At 38.1% G+C, this 20,927-nt stretch overlaps 1 protein-coding gene across 2 annotated transcripts in view; it reads left to right on the top strand.

Moving 5' to 3' along the window:
• Positions 1 to 20,927, top strand: part of KIZ (kizuna centrosomal protein) — a 125,415-nt gene that overhangs the window by 31,797 nt on the left and 72,691 nt on the right. For both annotated transcript variants that reach the window (XM_028123763.2, XM_028123764.2), the window contains exons 5-6: positions 7,414 to 8,059; positions 8,412 to 8,730. In XM_028123763.2, coding sequence (XP_027979564.1) covers positions 7,414 to 8,059; positions 8,412 to 8,730 — 965 coding nt within the window. The remainder of the gene's footprint in view (positions 1 to 7,413; positions 8,060 to 8,411; positions 8,731 to 20,927) is intronic.

Below are 20,927 nucleotides of genomic sequence, written 5' to 3'. Positions count from 1 at the left end.
GATTTGCAGAAAAGTTGCAGAGACAGTACAGTTTCCTTGGATTCCCTCACCCAGTTCACACAGTTCTTAACAACCTACATAACAGTGCCACATTTTTCAAATCTAAAAATCCAACTTAGGTATATCACTATTAACTAAACTCTGGATTTTATTCATATTTTACCAGTTTTTCCATCAATGTCCTTTTTCTGTTCTAGGACCCAGTCCAGAATTGGGTATAATAATTTTAATTTCTAAGATTTAATATAATGGGTCAATCCAGAATTGGGTATACTAATTTTAATTTCTAAGATTTAATATAATGGGTTTAAAATGACATTATGTTGTTGTCAGTTTTGTTTTTTTTTTTAATTTTGTTTTTTTTTTTAAGAGGTCAAGGTTTTTGTTTTTGTTTTTGTTTTAGATTTATTTATTTGAGAGAGAGAGCATGAGCAGGGGGAGCGGGAGAGAGAATCTCAAGCAGACTCTGCACTGACCTGAGCCAAAACCAAAAGTCAGACACTTAACTGACAGGGCCACCCGGGTGCCCCAAGAGGTCAAGTTTTTAAGGGAATATTTCTAATTATTCTGCTTGATAGTGGGAGGATTGGGGTTAACTCCCATCCCAATAAACTTGCTTTATCAGAGTATTATTCCTGTTACTGAAAAACTAGAAACATACTTCTGTGGTCTTCCTGACAAAAATGCATAACCTGAACATATACATGAGGAAACATCAGTCAAACACACATTGAGAGACAGTCTGCAAAGTAGCCAGTCTGTATTCTTAAAAAATTTCAAGGTCAAGAATGACAAAGAAAGACTAAAGAGCTGTTCCAGATTAAAGGAGACTCAAGAGACCTGACTCTAGATTGGATCCTGAACCTGGAAAAAAAGGTAGCTATATAAAGGACATTATTAGGCCAAGTGACAAAATTTGAATGTGAACTGTGAGATAGAAAATAGCATTTTATCAATGTTAAGTTTCCTGAGTTTAATCATTGAACTGTGTCTGCTCATGAAGGAGAATTTCCCTATGCTTAGGAAATACATACTGAAATGTTTCGGGGAGAGAGGGCATGTATCTCCAATTTATCCTCAAATGGTTCAGGAAAAAACTCTGTGTGTGTGTGTGTGTGTGTGTGTGTGTGTGTGTGTGTGTGTGTGTGTGTATAAACATTCACATATATGTAGAGGGAAAGGGAATGATAAAACAAATGGGCACAATGTAAACGATTGATAAATCTAGTTAAGAAATATAAGGGGAGTTTTTCTTATGATTCCTGCAACATTGAAATTATATCAAAAACTTAAACCTCCTCCCCCCAAAAACAGCAACTAGAAATATAGCAGCAAAAACTTCCTATTGGGTCTCAACAGATCCTCAAATGCAAGTTGTCTGTTTTGGTTCTACAGGTGAACAAATGCCCCAACCCATAGATTTTGATTTTATGCATAATTAAGGGCCACCTTTTCATAACTCCTAATTTATTATAGGCCACTGAGATGTAATGTTCTCATTAATTAGTATATCAGTAATTAGTATATTTGTTGAGGACCCACAGTTCCATATTCTTAAAAGTCTGGAATGCTTGGGGCGCCTGGGTGGCTCAGTTGGTTAAGCGACTGCCTTCGGCTCAGGTCATGATCCTGGAGTCCCGGGATCAAGTCCCACATCGGGCTCCCTGCTCAGCAGGGAGTCTGCTTCTCCCTCTGACCCTCTCCCCTCTCATGCTCTCTCTCTGTCTCATTCTCTCTCTCAAATAAATAAATAAATAAATAATCTTTAAAAAAAAAAAGTCTGGAATGCTTGACAAAATTGGCATTTTATAACCATTTGCTGTTGTAGAGATTTATAACTTCTCCTGCTTTTAGGAAGTAGCCTGTGTTAACAATCCTATCTTAAATTGTTGTTGTTATTGCTGTTTTTCACTTACTGTGGTTCTAGAAGCATTTAATATAAGTTAAATCATGATTACATGCTACTTTTGTTGACTGTGTGGGTTACTATTTAGATATTGTTGTTTCTCTCCATTTCTTGGCTCTTGGGGTTCTTTGTTAAGTGGGAATGGACTTGGGGTCTTTGGCCTCTTAGTAGGTTAGAGGACTTAGGGAATTACTGGTTGAAAGGAGTAGTCAGTGGCACTCCTTTGGCCCTCCCTAGGTGGCTTTCTCATCTCTAAGGCATGCCCACTCCTTTGCTTTACATTTTGGCCTTTAGCAGACCAAGGAAGAGGGAGGTGTGTACAGCCTGTGCTGGGTTAGTAATTGCTCTAGTGTTGGTTCATAACACTCCCTAAATGGGTCTTGAAAGTGAAAAATGAAAGGCCTCCCCAGCTCACAAGTCTGATCATTGATTTGCCTCAAGTTTTTGCTAAGCGACCTCAGCATATGACCAGCTGGAGTTCTCCACAGTAGCCCATCATTTGAAGCCATGTATTTAAAAGATAGCAGGAAGGGAAAAATGAAGGGGGGAAATCAGAGGGGGAGACGAACTATGAGAGACGATGGACTCTGAAAAACAAACTGAGGGTTCTAGAGGGGAGGGGCCTGGGGGGATGGGTTAGCCTGGTGATGGGTATTAAAGAGGGCACGTACTGAATGGAGCACTGGGTGTTATATGCAAACAATGAATCATGGAACACTACATCAAAAACTAATGATGTAATGGATGGTGATTAAAAAAACAAACTTTTTTTTTGAGCACAGGAAAAATGAAAGTAGTTGTTAGATTAGGACAATGGTAATAGGTGATTTTCACCTGTTTTAAAATTTGTCTTTGTTCTTATATCAGCTTCTCAATTACAAAAGGAATAGAAGTCACAAATATTTATATCAATGAATCAGGATGTTGATTACTATAATTTTGCTGGTTAAACCATATGGTACAATGGAAAATTCTTAATGGCATGATGGCCTCTTTGGATGGTGAAATGGCAATATCCTGTAAGTCAGTCTTGAACTAGCAATTTCAATTCTAGAAAGCTGTCTTGTTAATGTACTGGCATGTGTGCCTAGAGGCATACATGCTCAGTGATAATCATTGTAGCATGGTTTGGAATGGTAGATGGTGGGAAACAAACCCAAGGTCCATCAAAACAAGACTGGTTAAATAAATTATGGTACATTTATAGAATGGGATAATATTCAGCTGCTGAAATTACGATGTAGTCTGGTTTCCGGTCCAACATATATGAAGTTTGGAAGTCACCACACCACCCTAACAAGTAAAAAGCTGAACAAATAAAAAAATTAGCAACTCTTCTTAGATCTCTCAGAGAAGTGAGGTTACAGAGCAATCCGCCGCCGCTAAATTTGGAGAGACCAACAGGGAATACAGAAAATCACAGCTTATTAGAGCAGAGCTGAAACCACTACAAGAACCAGTGCCAGGATAGAGAAACGAACTGTAATTGACAAATAGCCAGAGGCTCAGCATAGACAGGTCAGAGAGATGAAGACTCCAGGGAAACCTAGTCATAGTCTTCCTTCCCCCACTTTTGTGTTTTAATTCCAGGGAGCTTTAACAGGTCCGCACAGTATCAGAGGAAAAAAATCCTCCTATAATTCAGGCATGGGCAGGGGAAAAGTACCATTTTTAAATACATGAGAGTATTCTGTTCTTAGCAAGATCTGCCCTCAGGAGAAACTGGCCAGAGCCTAACTGACCTGAGGGAAGAGAAATACCAGCCTCGGAAGGCTCTATATAGCCTTCTGTGTGGAGGAAGGGAAATAATCAATTCCAGCCCCTTCTAGTCTTGAACTTTTAAAACTACTCTTTAAAAATGTCTTTAAGAAAGTCAGTAGACTGTAGATATGTGGATATTTCTGGACTCTGAATTCTGTTCCATTGATCTTTATGTATATCTTTATGCCAGTAGAGTCTACAATTACCCTAGTTTTGTAGTAAGTTTTGAAAGTGGGAAATATCAGGTCTCCAAGTCTGCTCTTTTTTTGGAAAATTGTTTTGGTTATTCTGGGTTCCTTGTATTTCCATATGAATTTTAGTGTCAGCTGACCAATTTCTGTAAGAATGCCAGTTGGGATTTTGATAGAGATTGCATTGACTATGTAGATCAATTCGGGGGTAAGATTTGGTCATCTTAACAACATTAAGTCTTATGTTTCTTGAACACAGAATGTCTTTCCATTTATTTAGGCCTTCTTTAATTTCTTTCATCAATGTTTTATAGTTTTCAGTTTATGCTATTGTATATAGAATTGTTTTCTGATTTCAGTTTCAAATTGTTTATTGCTAATATATACAAATACATTATTTCTATTTGTATATTGATCTTGTATCCTGCAACCTTGCTGAACTTGCGTATTACCTCTAATTGTTTCTTGTGATTCCTTAGGTTTTTCTTTATATGAGGTCATGTCATCTGCCAATAGAGATAGTTTTACTTCTTCCTTTGAAATACAGATGCCTTCCATTTCTTCTTCTTGCCATACTATCCAGCCTAGAATCTGCATGTCTTGTTAAATAGAAACGGTGAAAGCAGACATTCTTGTGTTAATCCTGATCTTAGGGAGAAAGCTTTCAGTCTTTCACCATTGACTATGATGTTAGCTCTCTGTTTTCCATAGATGCACTTTATCAGGTTGAGGGAGTTCCCTTTTATTCCTAGTTTTATGGTGCTTTTTATCATGAATATGTGTTGGATTTTGTCAAATGCTTTTTCTATGTCTATGGAGATAATCTTTGGGGTTTTTTTTCCCCTTATTAACATAGTGTCTTACATTACTTGATTTTCATATGTTGAACCAAATTTGTATTCCTGGCATAAATCCTACATAGTCATGGTGTATAATTCTTTTTCTGTGTTGCTGAATTCAGTTCACTATTATTTAGATGAGAATTTTAACATCTGTATTCATAAGAAATATTGGTTTGTAGTTTTCCTTTTTTGAGACATCGTTGTCTGGTTTTGTTGTTAGGGACTGGCCTCATAGAATGAGTTGAGGAATATTTCTTCCTTGCCTGTTTTTGGAAGAGTTTGTGAAGGACTGGTGTTAACTCTTTAAACCTCTGGTAGAATTAACCAGTGAAGCCTTCTGGTCCTGGACTTTTCTTTGTGGTAAATTTTTTGACCGCTAATTCAATTTCTTGCTACAAGTCTATTCAGATTTTCTCTTTCTTCTTGAGTCAGTTTTAGTAGTGTGTGTCTTTCTAAGAAATTGTCCAGTTCATCTAGGTTGTCTAATTTGTTGGCATATAGTTATTCATAGTATTCCCTTATAATATTTTTATATTTATCTTTATTTCTATTTTTATATCTATAAGATTGGTAACAAAGTAGTCACTTTGATTTCTGATTTTGATAACTTAAATTTTTTTTTTCCTTAGTCTAGCTAGAGGTATGTCAATCTGTTGATATTTTCAAAGAATCAACTTTTGGTTTTGTTGATTGTCACTATTGCTTTTTTCTTCTCTAATTTCTATTTTTAACTTTTTGAGGAACTAACATACTATTTTCCACAGTGGCTACACCAATTTACATTCCCACCAACAGTGCACAAGGGTTCCTTTTTCTCCACATCCTCGCCAACACTTGTTATTTCTTGTCTTTTTGATTCTAGCCATTCTGACAGGTATGAGGTGATAGCTCACTGTGGTTTTGATTTGCATTTTCCCTGATTATTAGTGATGTTGAGTATCTTTTCATGTGTCTGTTGGCCATCTATATGTCTTCTTTGGAAAAATGTCTGTTTAGGTCCTCTGCCCATTTAAAAAAAAATTTTTTTAAAGATATTATTTATTTGACAGGGAGACACAGCGAGAGAGGGAACACAAGCAGGAGGAGTGGGAGAGGGAGAAGCAGACTCCCCACTGAGCAGGGAGCCCAATACAGGACTTGATCCCAGGACCCTGGGATCATGACCCGAGCCAAGGGCAGACACTCAACGACTGAGCCACCCAGGTGCCCCTCATCTGCCCATTTTTAATCAGATTATTTCATTTCTTGGTGTTGAATTGTAGAAGTTCTTTATATATTTTGGATTTTAACCCCTTATCAGATATATCATTTGTAAATCATCTTCACCCATTCAGTAGGTTGCCTTTGTGTTTTATTGATGATTTCCTTCACTGTGCAAAAGCTTATTTTGGTATAGTCCCAACAGTTTACTTTTGCTTTTGTTTACCTTGCCTGAGGAGGCAGACATATCTAGAAAACTGTTGCTAAGGCTCATGGCAAAGAGATTACTGCCTGTGTTTTCTGGAAGTTTTATGGTTTCAGGGAGGGACAGTATATTTGAAGAGAAGCAAGACCTGGATTCTGTTTCAGTTGTGTGTGTAACATTATCTCTCTTACAGTTTGAGCCTCAGATTTTCCCATACACAGAAGAGAGGTGTGAATACATCTCCCCATCTATTCTGTAGGGCTCTGTGAACTAAAGGCTATTAGGTATGTAGAGGTGCTTTGGTCCCTTTAGAAGAAAAGTACTTAACTTCCTCAAGGCTTCATTATTGTTACTTCCAGTTCTATTTCCCATTGTGTGTCCTTGATCAAGCCACTGAACCAAGTGCTTCTGTTGCTCCACCCAACACCCCCCCTTTTTTTCTAGCCCCCTCTCTTTTTAAGGAAGAGACAATGCTCATTCTCCCCCATAGACATGACAGTAAATTTATTCTTATTTCCTTTTATTTTATTTTACTTATTTAAATTCAGTCAGTTAACATATAGTGTATCAGTTTCAGATGTAGAGTTCAGTAATTCATCAGTTGCATATAACATGACAATAAATTTAAATTGCTTTACATGTGTTTAAAATTACTTGAAGATGTTCAGGAAAAACTGCTGTTATTTACAGTTTGACTGGCAATTAGGATTATTTTGCACAAATGGAATATATTTTAATGTAACCCCGAATGTGATTATTTGAAGTTTTTTTTTTAATATTACACATAATACTAGAAATAGAGTTTTGAAACCTCCTATAGTCCTTTGTATGTATCTCACCCTCCCTCCCTCTCTCTCTCTCTCCTTTTTTTGTCTAGTATCTCCCTAGCTCTATTAAATCCAAGCTTCTCTATGAAAAGTGGTTAGAACTCTCAGCTTTTTTTTTTAAATTGTGGTAAAATATACATAACATAAAATTTACTATTTTAGCCATGTTCAAGTGTACAATTCAGTGGCATTAAGTACTTTCACATAGTTGTGCAATGTGTGCATCTGTTTTTGAAAAATACAGATTCCATAGTTGCTGGATAATACTTGTTTTGTGAACCAATACTGTCATTAAAATTAACTAGTATGGACTGTACTGTTTTTCTGACTTATTTTGTGAAAGCTGTGAGTTTTATAAAATGAGGTCGGTGTTGATTTCAATAGTCACACTTCCTTTTCCTCATTTTATTTCTGAGAATGACCTAAACAACCTAATTGTTTATCCACAGGATGTTAACTCACATCTCTTTTGGTGTTGCAGGTTGCAAGGCAGGCAGGAATTAACTCGGGGACAGCCATGTCAAGAGGATTGTATCAACCAGCAACAATCTTTATGGGCTGCCAAATGTCAGCTATCTCAAGCATTGGAGGTTTCAGTACAGAGCAGAAATCTCCCCAGCCCACAAAGAACTTTTCAATTCCTGACCCACATTCACACCGACAGACAGCCCAGAGCGGTAATGTGACAGACAGCTATGTAGTACAAACTAATAGTGCCACACAGCGCTTAAATAAGTCTGACAAAATAGATGGAAAGACATCTCTTCAGATTGGTGGGGAAACGCCAGTCACAGCCAGCTCATTGTCTGAGGAGGAACAAACTCATTGCTTGCAGATAGGAAGCAACACACGTCACGGTGAGAGTAGTTTATCTGAAGGCGAAAAGTCTGCTGAACTCCATTCCCTGTTACGGAAAAGATTAAGTCCAGAGAACAGAACCACTGATATAAAGTGTGACAGTTCCAGCAGATCAGAGGGATCAGAAGGAGAAATACTGACACAGGAACATATTGAAGTCAAGGAAGAAAGAGCCAGACCTCCAGTCTCTCGGGTATCAGTCTCAGAATACTGTGCATCTGAAAATAAGTGTTCTCAAGAGAAGGATTCTGCTTGGGAAGGTTTCTCAGGTGGGGCGAGAGGCTGAGATTGTTCGCTGATTTTTGTTGGTGTTCAGTTTTGGGGGTGGTAGCAGTCTTACTTAAGAACAACATACACTTTAATTTTATTTCTATCAAAACAAACCAGGGACTTGGCTATTCTAATGAATTCTTGACTATAGACAGGAAATATTTTTGCAAGCTTATTTGCTGATTTTAAAACCGACTGTGATATTTTTAATGATTTTTCACGTACTGTAATTAGTTGTGGATTGTTTCTACATGTTTTTAGCTGAGTAATTCTGCCTGTGAGGCAGAACGTGTTTACCTCGTTTCTCCCTGAAGTTAGTGATCGGAAATCTGTTCATATCCCCTCTTACAGATCATCTTCCTCCCAGGGACCTGGAGTCACAGAAACCCTTCAGAAAAATGCAGGAAGAGCAGGCGGAGGAAAGTTTGAGCAGCAGTAGCAGTGACCTCACAGTCTCTGTCAGTGAAGATGATCTCATTTTCAAGAGTCCAGAACCACAGCCAAATCCGAGTGACAAGATGGAGGGAGAAGATGGAATAGAGGCCTTAAAATTAATCCACTCTGAGCAAGAAAGAGATGCCCTATCCACCGAAAAACATAATTGTATTTTGCAAACCCTAAGCTCTCCTGATTCAAAAAAGGAATCCTCCACTAACTCACCAATAAGAGAGTAAGCCATTCAATTTTTTTTCTTTTTTTACTGTTCTGTTTTTAATTATAGACATTTTTAGAGACCCTTCCACTGGGAATGTATTATTGAACCCTCAGCCATGAATTCGTAAGTTCCTTAAGTCTCATACACAGTCTTTTGGATAAGGTCTAATTTTCTTTCTTTTCTTTTTTTTTTTAATGAAATAGCTTTAAAAGTCTGAATATCATTGAATCATGGTGGATTGGCAGTTTATAATTATATCCAAACAATCCCTAGTTAATTCAGAAGTCATGCCCCCCCAAACCCTGCCTTCCAGCCTTTTAGAAAATAAATCATTTTGAAGTTCTGGTAACACAGAAAGTGACAAATAGTTAAACTTACTAGGAGTTCAGCTTTAGAGGCTAAGAACTTTGTATCTAATTAATTTGCTTAATCCCTCTATTCCTTGCCACGGTGTCTTACGGTTAAATATGAGTTTGTAAGTTCTGCTAAGAGTATTTCTTTAAATATTTTTATTTATTTGTCAGAGAGAGAGAACACAAGCAGGGGGAGCAGTAGAGGGAGAGGGAGAAGCAGGGTCCTCACTGAGCAAGGAGCCCGATGTGGGACTCGATCCCAGGACCCCAGGATCATGACCTGAGCCGAAGGCACACGCTTAACGACTGAGCCACCCAGGTGTCCCTCTGCTAAGAGTATTTCTAAGTCAGCTTTCCTTTTCTGAATGTAACTATGAGGACACTGGAATCTTTAATGTTAAATAGGAACAACATTAGTGTTATACATTCTGAGCACTTACAATATCCACATCATAGGGGCACCCGGCTAGCTCAGTCGATTGAGAGTCTGACTTTTGGTTTCGGCTCAGGTCATGATCTTATGGGTCATGTGATAGAGCTGGCTTAGCATTGGGCTGTGTGCTCAGTGGGGAGTCTGCTTGAAAAATTCTTTCCCTCTGCCCCTCCCCCCACTCACGCACGCACTGTCTCTCTCTCTCTCTAAAATAAATAAATCTTTAAAAATATAATATCCAACTCATAAAAGCTCATTTATGGTTTTTTACTACTGACTTATATAGAGAGCATAGAAACTGTTAGAAAAGCAATTCTGCAATAAAAAATAGCATCACATCTCTTGTAGGGGTAGAAGGAACCTAAGATAGATCTCATCTTTTAAAAATGAGGAAACCAAGGCCAAGGACATAGGAGTGACATTTGAGCCATTGGGGCAGACCTTCTATATAGCCTGCCTCCCCAACCTCCACACTACCTCCAGAATTTTCTTTTATACCGCAATGGTGTCACTGTTTGTTTTCAACCATCTCAGCAACAGTGAAAAGCTAAGTGGGCATTCTTGTGTATCAGGGTATATATTCTCTTTTAGAGTACTTTGTCCTTTTCAATATATTGCTTTTTGCCATTCATAATCTACTTACGTGAAAAGTTTAATTATAGTCTGATTGACTCCAAGCTGGCATTCAAGAAATATTTATTAAGAGCACCCCCAAGTACAAAGTGCTTGCACTATGGATGGAAGAACTGACAAGTTTCATGTCCTGGTTTATTGTGGAGGCAAGCCAAATGGATTTTTTTAGTCATAATACTTCTCTCCCATCAAAGAGGTACAGATATTACATACTATGTCATCAGAAACTTTATTACTAGAGATAAAATCATCTATTTTGGGTTTTGTATTCACAGGCTTCTTTTTAATAGCAATTTATTGGCCAAGTTAGTACTTTGGTAGGCTAACCAGGGGGCTAGTGTACTTACTCAGGATTCAGTCTTTTTCTGAGATGAAAAACATTGGGTATATGTGTGGAATTAAGAGCATTCTATCTCCTTTTCTCCTATATGAATGTCTTTTTCCTATGACCTTAAAGCCAAGCTCCTTGGAATTTTGGGATATAGTTTTCCAAAATTTATTGGTAAATATGGGCATTTGGGGAATCTTTAAATATTTGCCTTAAAAGAATGCCCAGAATGAAAGGTCAGTCAGGATTGGCTGATGTCTGTGCTGTCAGATTTGAGCCTATTGATTTTTTTGTGGTGAAAGTACTCCCCACGAATAGGTTGGAAGTGGTTTTAAATGATGCTGGTTAACCTGCTGACATTCCCACTGCTTTTGAGGCCCTACTTTCTCTTATTTATTCTTTAGCATGAGCTACTCTTCTTTGCTCTGAGGCTTAATCATTAATCTGAGGCTATAATCATATTTACAGAGCTGACATTGTGACCTCAAAGGTTCATTATCTCAGTTTACTTTAGGGTCTTTTGGGGGCTTGGAGAAAAGTCATTTGAATGAATTTTAGTTAACAAGGATGAGGAGGTGGGACAAAGGCAGACACGTAGGAAGATACGAACAGAAAACTGGAACCTCTGATGATGACAGTTACTATGTTTTAGCACATCTTTGTGCCAGCTGAATTGCTGTGTTTGGACATAAAACTTGTCTTTAGCTTCCTGGCAATAAAGGTGAAAAGAGGAGTACAGTATGCTGAATAGCTTCCATCTGAGAGGAAAAATGAAGCCAAGGATTATTTTGTGTTGTTTTGTTTTTGTTTGTTTTGTTTAGAAAAAAATTGAATGGCTTTTTTGAAATATAATTCACATACCATACAATCCACCCATTTGAAGTGTACAATTCAAGGGTTTGGGGTATATTATGTTACTGATTTGTAAAAATTGTGCTATAATATAAAAAAACATTTGAAAAGTACCATCTTAAGCATATAATTTAGTGACATTCACCATACTGTGCAGCCGTCACCACTGTCTATTTCCAAAAGTTGTTCCTCACCCCAAATATAAACTCCATAATCAATAAGCCGTAACTCTCCATTCTTTCCTCCTCCCAGTCTCTGATAACCTCTGATCTACTTTCTGTTTATGAATTTGTCTATTTAATGGTAGTTACACAATATTTAACCTTTTGTGTCTGGATTATTTCAGTTAGCATAAGATCTTTAAGGTTCATAACATGTTGTTGCAAATATCAGAACTTCATTCTATTTTATGGCTAAATAATATTCCAGTGTATGGATATACCACATTTTGTATATCCATTCATCTGTTGATGGATACTTGGGTTGCTTATACCTAAAAACCAAGTGTTTTTGAGAAGCTTCATGACCCAATCCCATGGATACTTCCAGGCATTGAAAACCAGGCTGTGCTTCATGCACAATTCCTTCATCACAAGTTATAATTAACCCTTCTCACAAGAAAGCATACTAAAATGAAGCTAAGGAAAAAAAATCTTGTCAAAAAGGAGGACCTAGAATTTTGCTTTTCAAATAGTTTGCTGCAAATGTTGGTACAAAGCACCATGACTTAGAACACCAGACATTTATTACTTTTCATGTATTAGGTGGTTGGCCCAGTGTCAGTTGGGACCACAGGGATAATTTGGCCATGTGCCCCTCTTCATCCAGGAGACTAGTTCACCCTGTCACCTCGTGGTGGTAGTGGAGTTCCCAAGAGAGCAAGACTGCAAGTCCCAGAGCCCAGATGCTTTTAGTGTCTTGCCTGAGTCGCATTCGCTAGTGTACTGTGGCTAAAGAAAGTCACAGGCCCCAGTCCAGCGTCAACAGATGGAAAAGTGAAGAGGTCCATCTCTTGATAGGATAAGTGTCAGAGTCACATTACAAAGCGGGGGCAGGGGGGATACACAGGGAAGGGAAGTTTATGGTCACTTTTTGCAAGCCACCACAGTACTTTAGGACAAATTCAAATGAAGATAAGCTCAGTGTGAGTCCAAAGGGCAAGAAAGGTTTTGCACAGGTGTTGATGCAGCATCTTGAAGGCTGTCGAGGCTTCGATTCAGAAGGAGGTGGAAAGAGGTGTTAGGTCTGGAGGAAGAGTGCGGGAGGGCACGTAGATACAGAGCACACAGAGGGCAAGGGAGGACAGAGCAAAGGGTGTGACTGAGGCTCACTGAACAGGACTCCTTGAAGTAAAGGTTTAAAATGGTGCCTGAGGTGTGGCCGGGAACAGGCCTAGAATATCAGGTTAATGAATTTAGAGTTCATTTTCTACCTTTTGCACAACGCTGAAGGGTCGACCGCTGAAGGGTCGACCATATGGTGAGTAACTTCACTTAGGAGAATTAATCTGACATGATTAGTTTCATCAGAAAACTAATCATCCACAAGGTAGGCAGAATTCTGAGGTGGCTCCCAAGAGTCCTGCCTCCTGGCATGCATTCTGTATAATCCCTTTGCCTTGAGTGTGGGTGGGACTGTGCATCTGATGGATTTCCCTCCCATGATTAGTCTATGTTATATGACAGACATGAAGGATTTTGCAAATATGATAAAGTCCCAAATCAGTTGCTTTTGAGCTAATCAAAAGGGAATTATCCAGAGTGGGCCTGACCTAAGCAGATCAGCCTTTAAAAGGGCTTGGGTCTTTATGAAGTCAGAGATTCAAAGCAGCTGATATACTCTCCTATTTGCCTTGAAAAAGCAAACTGCCGTTGCAGAGAAGGCCACATGGCAGGAAGTAGTTCGTAGGAAATTCATTTGCTGACAACCAGTGAGCTTGGAGGAGACCCAGCGTTAGACAAGATTGCGGACCTGGCCAGCACTTTGATTTCTGCATGGTGAGACTGAGCATAAGACTCCACTTGCCTAGGGGCGCTGGGTGGTTCATTTGGTTGAGCATCTACCTTTTGGTTTCGGCTCAGGTTTCAATCTCAGGGTGGTGAGATCCAGCCCTGTGTTGGACTCTGCGCTCAGGGGGAATCTGCTTGGGATTCTCTCTCTCTCTCTCTCTCTCTCTCTCTCTCTCTCTCTCTGCCCGTCCCCCTGCTTACGCGCCCACACTCTCTCTCAAATAAATAAATCTCTTTTTTAAAAAAAAGACTCCACTACCCTAGACCCAGGCCTCTGACCAATAAGAACTGAGATAAGTTTGTGGTAGGTACAGAATTTGTGGTAATTTGTTATGCAGCAATGGAAAATTAATATGATCCAATTGAAGAATTGGAATCAAGGATTGTATCTTTGCAAGGATTGTATGGGTAGAAGTCACTACCCATATTGACCCAAGGCAGGCCGTATCATCAGATGTGTTCAGGGTCCAGTGTGGGAACACATGGTTCCAGGGTGGCAAAGTGAGTGGCCCAGCAACCATCTGGATTGGGCCCAGCCGCTGACCTGTGCTTTCTCTTGCCCTGTACCCTCACCATCTGAGCAAGTGCATTTTTAACTCATGGCCACATGCGGGTAAGCAGGGATGGAACATGGTAGACTGGTAGAGACCTAGAAAAGTGGGTGCACACATCTGCATTACTTAACAAGCAGTTTCTCATGCAAACAATATTTTGGTTTCTTCTCTAGTGAATGAAGCAATATACTGAGGATATCTTGGTTTTGCTTTGTTTAAGTGTATAATGTCATATATGCACCTTTACAGTATCATACAGAATACTTTCACTGCCTGAAAATCCCTTACGCTCTGTCTACTCATCCCTCTTTCCCCCCTCCTTACCCAAACCCCTGGTCACTGCTGATCTTTCTCTTTTCTTTATAGTTTTGCCTTTTCCAGAATGTCATATTCTTGGAATAGTTCAGTATGTAGCCTTCTCAAATTGACTTCTTTCACTAAGCAATATGCATTTTAAATTCCTTCTTGTCTTTTTATGGCTTGGTAACTCATTCTTTTTAGTGCTGAATAATATTTTTGTTGCCTGGATATACAACAGTTTATCCATTCATCTACTGAAAGACATCTTTTTGATTTACACATTTTGTCAATTACGAATAAATCTGCTGTAGACATTTATGTGCAGGTTTTTGTGTAGACCTGTTTTTAACTCATTTGGGTAAATACCAAGGAGTGTAATTGCTAGATCGTGTGGTAAGACTGTGTTTATCTTTGTAAGAAACTGCTAAACTGTCTTCCAAAGTGGCTGTACCATTTTGCATTCCCAGCAATGAATGAGAGTTCCTGTTCCATATCTTTGTCACCCTTTGGTATTGTCAATTTTTTTAAATTTTAACTATTCTAATAGGTACACAATGGTATATTGTTTTAATTTACAATTTCCTACTAGCATATGATGTTGAGCATCTTTTCATATACTTGCTTACTATTTGTTTATCTTCTTTGGCGAGGTTCTTTTGCCCAGTTTTTAATTGGATTGTTTGTTTTCTTATTGTTGAGCTTAAAGAATTCTTTGTATATTTTGGATACAAGTACTTTATCAAGGGGATCATGTGTTTTGTAAATATTTTCTCCCAATGTATGGCTTGTCTTTCCATAGTGTCTTTTCCAGTGCAGAAGTTTTTTGTCATTGTTTTTTGTTTTCTTTCTTTTTTATTTAGCCTCTCCCAGGGCAGTGGATCCCAGCAGTGAGTGCTGTCCCACCAGTTCTCGCAGCCCCTGCCACCATCTCAAGGCCCCAGGAATTTTTTATTTTAATAAAGACCAACTTACCAATTTTGTTCTTTCATTATACTTATGATACTGTATCTAGAAACTCATCACCAAATATAAGGTCACCTAGATTTTCTCCTATGTTATCTTCTAGAAATATTATAGTTTTGCAGTTTACATTTAGATCTGTGATCCATTTGGGGTTAATTTTTATAAAAGGCAAAAGGTCAGTTTCCAGATTCATTTTGTCTTTTTGCTTGTGGTTGTCTTATTTGTTCCAGTACCATCTGTTCAAAAGACTATCCTTTTTCCATTAAAGAGTTGAATAGTGTATTTGTGTGGGTCTGTTTCTGGGCTTTCTATTCTATCCCACTGATCTGTTTACCAGTACTATACTGTCTTCATTATAGTAGCTTTATAATAAATATTTAAGTCATCTAGTATTAGTCCTCTCACCTTGCTCTTCTTCAATACTCTGTTGGCTCCTCTGGGTCTTCTGCTTTCCATATAAACTTTAGAATCAGTTTGTCAATATCCAGAAAAATAACTTGCTGAGAGTTTGATTGGTGTTGTATTGAATCCAGAGTTGGGATTTGAAGGGGCACCTGGCTGGATCAGTCAGTAGAGCCCGTAGCTTTTGATCTCAGGGTCATGAGTTCAAGCCCCACACTGGGCGTGGAGCCTACTTTAAAACTAAGATAGATAGATAGATAGATAGATAGATAGATAGATAGATAGATAGATAGATAGATAGATAGATAGATAAGATGCAGAGTTGGGAATTCAAGTTGGGAAAAACTGGTATCTTAAATGTTGAGACTTCCTATGTCTGAACATGGAATATCTCTTCGTTTATTTAGATCTTTGATTTCTTTCATCAGTTTTGTAGTTTTCTTCCTGTAGGTCTTCTACATATATACTGTCAGATTTATTCTTAAGTACTTTTCTCTTTTTTTGGTGCTAATGTAAATATATTGTGTTTTTAATTTCAAAATCCAATTGTTCATTGCAGCTATATAAGAAAGCAGTTGACTTTTAAAAAACATTTTACATTCAATTTAATTAACATATACTGTATCATTAGTTTCAGAGGTAGAAGTCAGTGATTCATCAGTTGCATACAACACCCAGTGCTCATTACTTTAAGTGTCCTTCTTAATGTCCAATACGCAGTTTCCCCATCTCCCCACCCACCTCCCCTCCCGCAACCCTCAGCTTGTTCCTATAGTTAAAAGTCTCTCCCTCTCTGTTTTAATATTATTTTATTTTTCATTCCCTTCCCCTATGAGTGAAAGATGAGTGAAGATGAGTGATGAGTGAAATCATATGGTATTTGTCTTTCTCTGACCGACTTACCTCAGTTAATATAATAACCTCTAGTTCCATCCACATGGTTGCAAATGGCAAGATTTTATTCTTTTTGATGGCCGAGTAAATATAGTTCAGTGTGTGTGTGTGTGTGTGTGTGTGTGTGTGTGTGTGTGTATACCATATCTTCTTTATCCATTCATCTGTCAGCGGACATCTGGGCTCTTCCCATAGTTTGCCGATTGTGGACATTGCTGCTATAAACATTGGGGTGCAGGTGCCCCTTTGAATCACTATGTATCCTTTGGATGACTACCTACTGGTGCAATTGCTGGGTAGTAGGGTAGTTCTATTTTTAACTTTTTGAGGAACCTCCATACTGTTTTCCAGAGTGGCTGCACCAGTTTGCATTCCCACCAACAGTGTAAGAGGGTTCTCCACATCCTTGCCAACATCTGTTGTTTCCTGAGTTATTAATTTTAGCCATTCTAGCCAGTGTGAGGTGCTATATCATTGTGGTTTGGATTTGTAGTTCCTTGATACTGAGTCATGTTGAGCATTTTTTCATGTGTCTGTTGGCCATTTGGATGTCTTCTTTGGAGAAATGTCTGTTCATGTCTTCTGCCCATTTCTTAACTGGATTTTTTGTTTTTTGGGTGTTGAGTTTGATAAGTTCTTTATAGATTTTGGATACCAGCCCTTTATCTGATAAGACATTTGCAAATATCTTCTCTCATTCCGTAGGCTGCCTTTTAGTTTTGTTTCCTTTACTGAGAAAGTAGTTGACTTTTGTATATTAATCTTATATCCTGCAACATTGCTATAATTATTATTAGCTCCAGGAGTTTTTGTTGTTGATTCTTTAGGATTTTCAACATAGATAAGCATGTTATCTGTGAATAACAGTTTTATTTCTTTCTTCCCAATCTATATGCCTTTTATTATTTTCCTTACTGCATTTGTTAGGATTTCTAGTACAATGTTGAGTAGGAGTAGTGAGAGGAGATATTCTTGCCTTGTTGCTGATCTTAGGGGGAAAGTATCTAGTTCTTTAACATTAAATATAATGTTAGCTATAGGTTTTTTATTCTTTATCTGTTGAAGAATATCTGTTCTTTATCAAGTTGAAGAAATTCCCCTTTATTCTTGGTTTGCTGAGAGTTTTTATCATGAATGGGTGTTGACTTTTGTTATATGCTTTTTCTGCACCTAATGTACAATCATATGATTTTTCTTATTTAGCTTGGGATGTGATGGATTACATTCATTGATTTTCAAATAATTGAATCAGCCTTCTGTACCTGGGATAAAATCCAGTTGGTCATGGTCTGTAATTTTTTAACACATTCTTGGACTAGTTTGCCAATATGTTTTTTAAGATTTTATTTATTTATTTGACAGAGAGAGAGAGAGCGCAAGCAGGGGGAGTGGGAGGCAGAGAGAGAGGGAAAAGAAGGACTCTCCGCAGAGCAGGACTCCCCACAGAGCAGTGAGCCCGATGCAGGACTCATTCCCAGGACCCTGGGATCATGACCTGAGCCGAAAGCAGACGCTTAACCAACTGAGCCATCCAGGTACCCCAGTTTGCCAATATTTTTTTGAGAATTTTTGCATCTGTGTTCATGGGAGATACTGATTTATAGTTTCCTTTCTTATAATGTCTTTATTTAGTTTTGGTGTAAGGGTAATGCTAGCCTTACATAATGAGTTAGGAAGTATTCTTTTGGCTTCTGTCCTCTGAAGAAGATTGTAGAGAATTGGTATAATTCCTTCTTTAAATGTTTGGTAGAGTTTGCCAGTGAACCAATCTGGACCTGGTACTTTCTGTTTTGAAAAATTATCACTTACTAATTTATTTAACATCTATAGTTCTATTCAGATGTCTGTTTCTCTTTATGTAAGATTTTGGTAGATTGTGTCCTTCTGGGAATTGGTTCATTTCATCTGAGTTATCAAATTTGTGAGTATAGAATTATTTATACTGTTCCTTCATTATCTCTTTAGTGCACATGGGATCAATAATAATTGTCAGCCATACATTCAGACATTTGTATATTTTTTTCCCCTTGGTTAGCCTTGTATTATAGGTTGAATGTTTCTGTCTCCCAAAATCCATATGTTGAGGGGGGCCTGGGTGGCTCAGTAAGTGAAGCGTCTGCCTTCAGCTCTGGTCATGGTCCCAGGTTCCTGGGATCGAGCCCTGCACTGGGCTGCCTGCTCAACTGGGAGCCTGCTTCTCCCTCTTCTTCTGCCTGCTGCTCCCCCTGCTTGTGCTGTCTCTGTCAAATAAATAAATAAAATCTTTATTAAAAAATTCATATGTTGAAGCTTCAGTGCTGCAAGTTTACTATATTTGGAGATATGGCTTGTGAAGAGGTCATCTAGGTTAAATGAGGTCATAAAAATGAGGCTTTAATCCGGAAAGGCTGGAGCCCTTAGAAGAAGAGGAAGAGACACCTGGCTAGGTATTTATCCATTTTGTTGGCTTTTCTTTTTTCAAAGAAACAGTTTTTTGTTTTGTTGATTTCCTCTGTTGTTTTCCTATTTTCAATTTCATTGATTTCTTCTGTAAATTTTATTATTTCTTCTGCTTACTTTGGAAAATTTTCTCTTTTTTTTTTCTAGTTTCCTAAGGTGGAAGCTTAGATTACTGATTTTAGACCTTTCTTCTTTTCTAATATATGTGTTCAGTGCTGTAAATTTCCCTGTAAGCCCTGCTTTTGGTGCATCCCACAAGTTTTGATAATTTGTGCTTTCATTTTCACTTGGTCAAAATATTACTTAATTTCTCTTGAAACATCTTCTTTGACCCAGGTGTTCTTCAGAAATGTATACTTTAATGTCCAAATATTTTGAGATATCCTGACTATGTTTCTGTTATTGATCTTTAGTTCAATTCCATTGTGGTCTGAGGGCATACTTTCTATGAATTCTGTTCTTTTAACTTCTTTGGGGTATGTTTTATGGCCCAGAATATGGTTTGCCTTGGCAAATGTTCCATGTGAACTTGAGAAGAATGTGTATTTTGCTGTTGTTAAGATGGCGTATCCTATAAATGTCAATTAGATCCAGTTGACTAATGGTGCTCTTCACTTCAGCTATATTCATGCTGCTTGTTTACCTACTGGATATGCCAGTTACTGACAGGTGTGTTGAAGTATTCAACTGTGATGATCGATTTACCTGTTTCTCCTTGCAGTTCTGTCAGTTTTGCCTACGTATTTTAGTGCTATGTTATTAGGTGCATACACATTAAGGATTTTGTGATATTCCTAAGTGTAGTTTTTTGGATATTTATCCTGCTTCATGTTCTCTGAGCTTCCTGGGTCTGTAGTTTGGTGTCTGTCATTAACTTTGGAACATTCTTGGCCATTATTACTTCAAATATTTCTCCTGCTCCTTTCTTTCTTCTTCTTCTGATATTCCCATTATTTGTATGTTACACCCTTTTTAATTATCTCACAGTGCTTGGATATTCTGTTCCTTTTTTTTTTTTTCATTGTTCTTTCTCTTTGCATTTCTTTTTGGGAGGTTTGTACTAACATATCTTCTAGCTGATCGATTCTTTCCTCAGCTATGTACAGTCTACTTGTGAGTCCATCACTGGTATTCTGTTTTGAATTGGATGTTTATGTTTTTGATTTTGAAATTAGGTAGACCACTTTAAATTAATTATTCTTTCTAAGTCCCTGTATGAAAGAATCAAATTGTTCTTCCTTCTAATTATAGTACCCCAATTGAAAACTGTGTTCTATAATCCCATTTTGATTCAACCAAAATATTTTGAACGCCTCTTAGGCCCAAATCTCTGTATTATGCAGTATGGGGTTGTGGCAGTTTAAAATATGGCCACAAATTCTTCAATACTCCTCTTACCAAAAGATGGGGTCTCTGTCCACTTCCCTTGAATTTGTGTGGGCTTATGAACTACTTAACTAAATAGAGCGTGGTGGAATTGATGCACTCTGACTTTGAAATTTAAGCTATAAAAGGCCATGTAGTTTCTGCCCTGTTTGCTAGACCACTTGTTCTTGAAACCCTGAACCATTATGTAAGAAGTATGACTATTCTAAGGCTGCTGTGCTGAAGAAATTATGTGTAGGTACTCTAGACTGTGGTCCCTGCTGGGCCAGTCCTTCCAGATATCTCCACCAAGGTGCCAGACATGTAGTGAAGCCTTCTGGGACCCTCCTGACAAGTGCATCCACCAGCAAAATATCACCAACCAACCTCTCTCAATTAACACATGAAGTAGAAGAATCACCCAGCTAAGCCCTACCTGATTTCTTGATCCACAAAGTCATCACATATAATAAAATGGTGGCTGTTCAAAGCTGCTCAGTTTTGGGGTAGTTTGTTATGAGTCTGTATATAACTTTTAAAGGACTTTGATCATATTACCTTAAATACTTACTGAGTGCCTGCTCTGTGCCAGGTACTATTTTGCTTTTATGGGACTTGTGATCATGCATGTGGAGGGGAGGAAGATACCATAAACTGACAAATAATCTATGTAAAAAGTATTATAAC

This window comes from Eumetopias jubatus, unplaced genomic scaffold (genome assembly GCF_037043125.1).
Source record: "Eumetopias jubatus isolate StellerSeaLion01/CBP00866 unplaced genomic scaffold, mEumJub1_p1.0 scaffold_9, whole genome shotgun sequence".
NCBI classification, from domain to species: domain Eukaryota; kingdom Metazoa; phylum Chordata; class Mammalia; order Carnivora; family Otariidae; genus Eumetopias; species Eumetopias jubatus.
The sequence above is the reverse complement of the archived record's forward strand: the minus strand, read 5'-3'. Positions and strand labels throughout refer to the sequence as shown.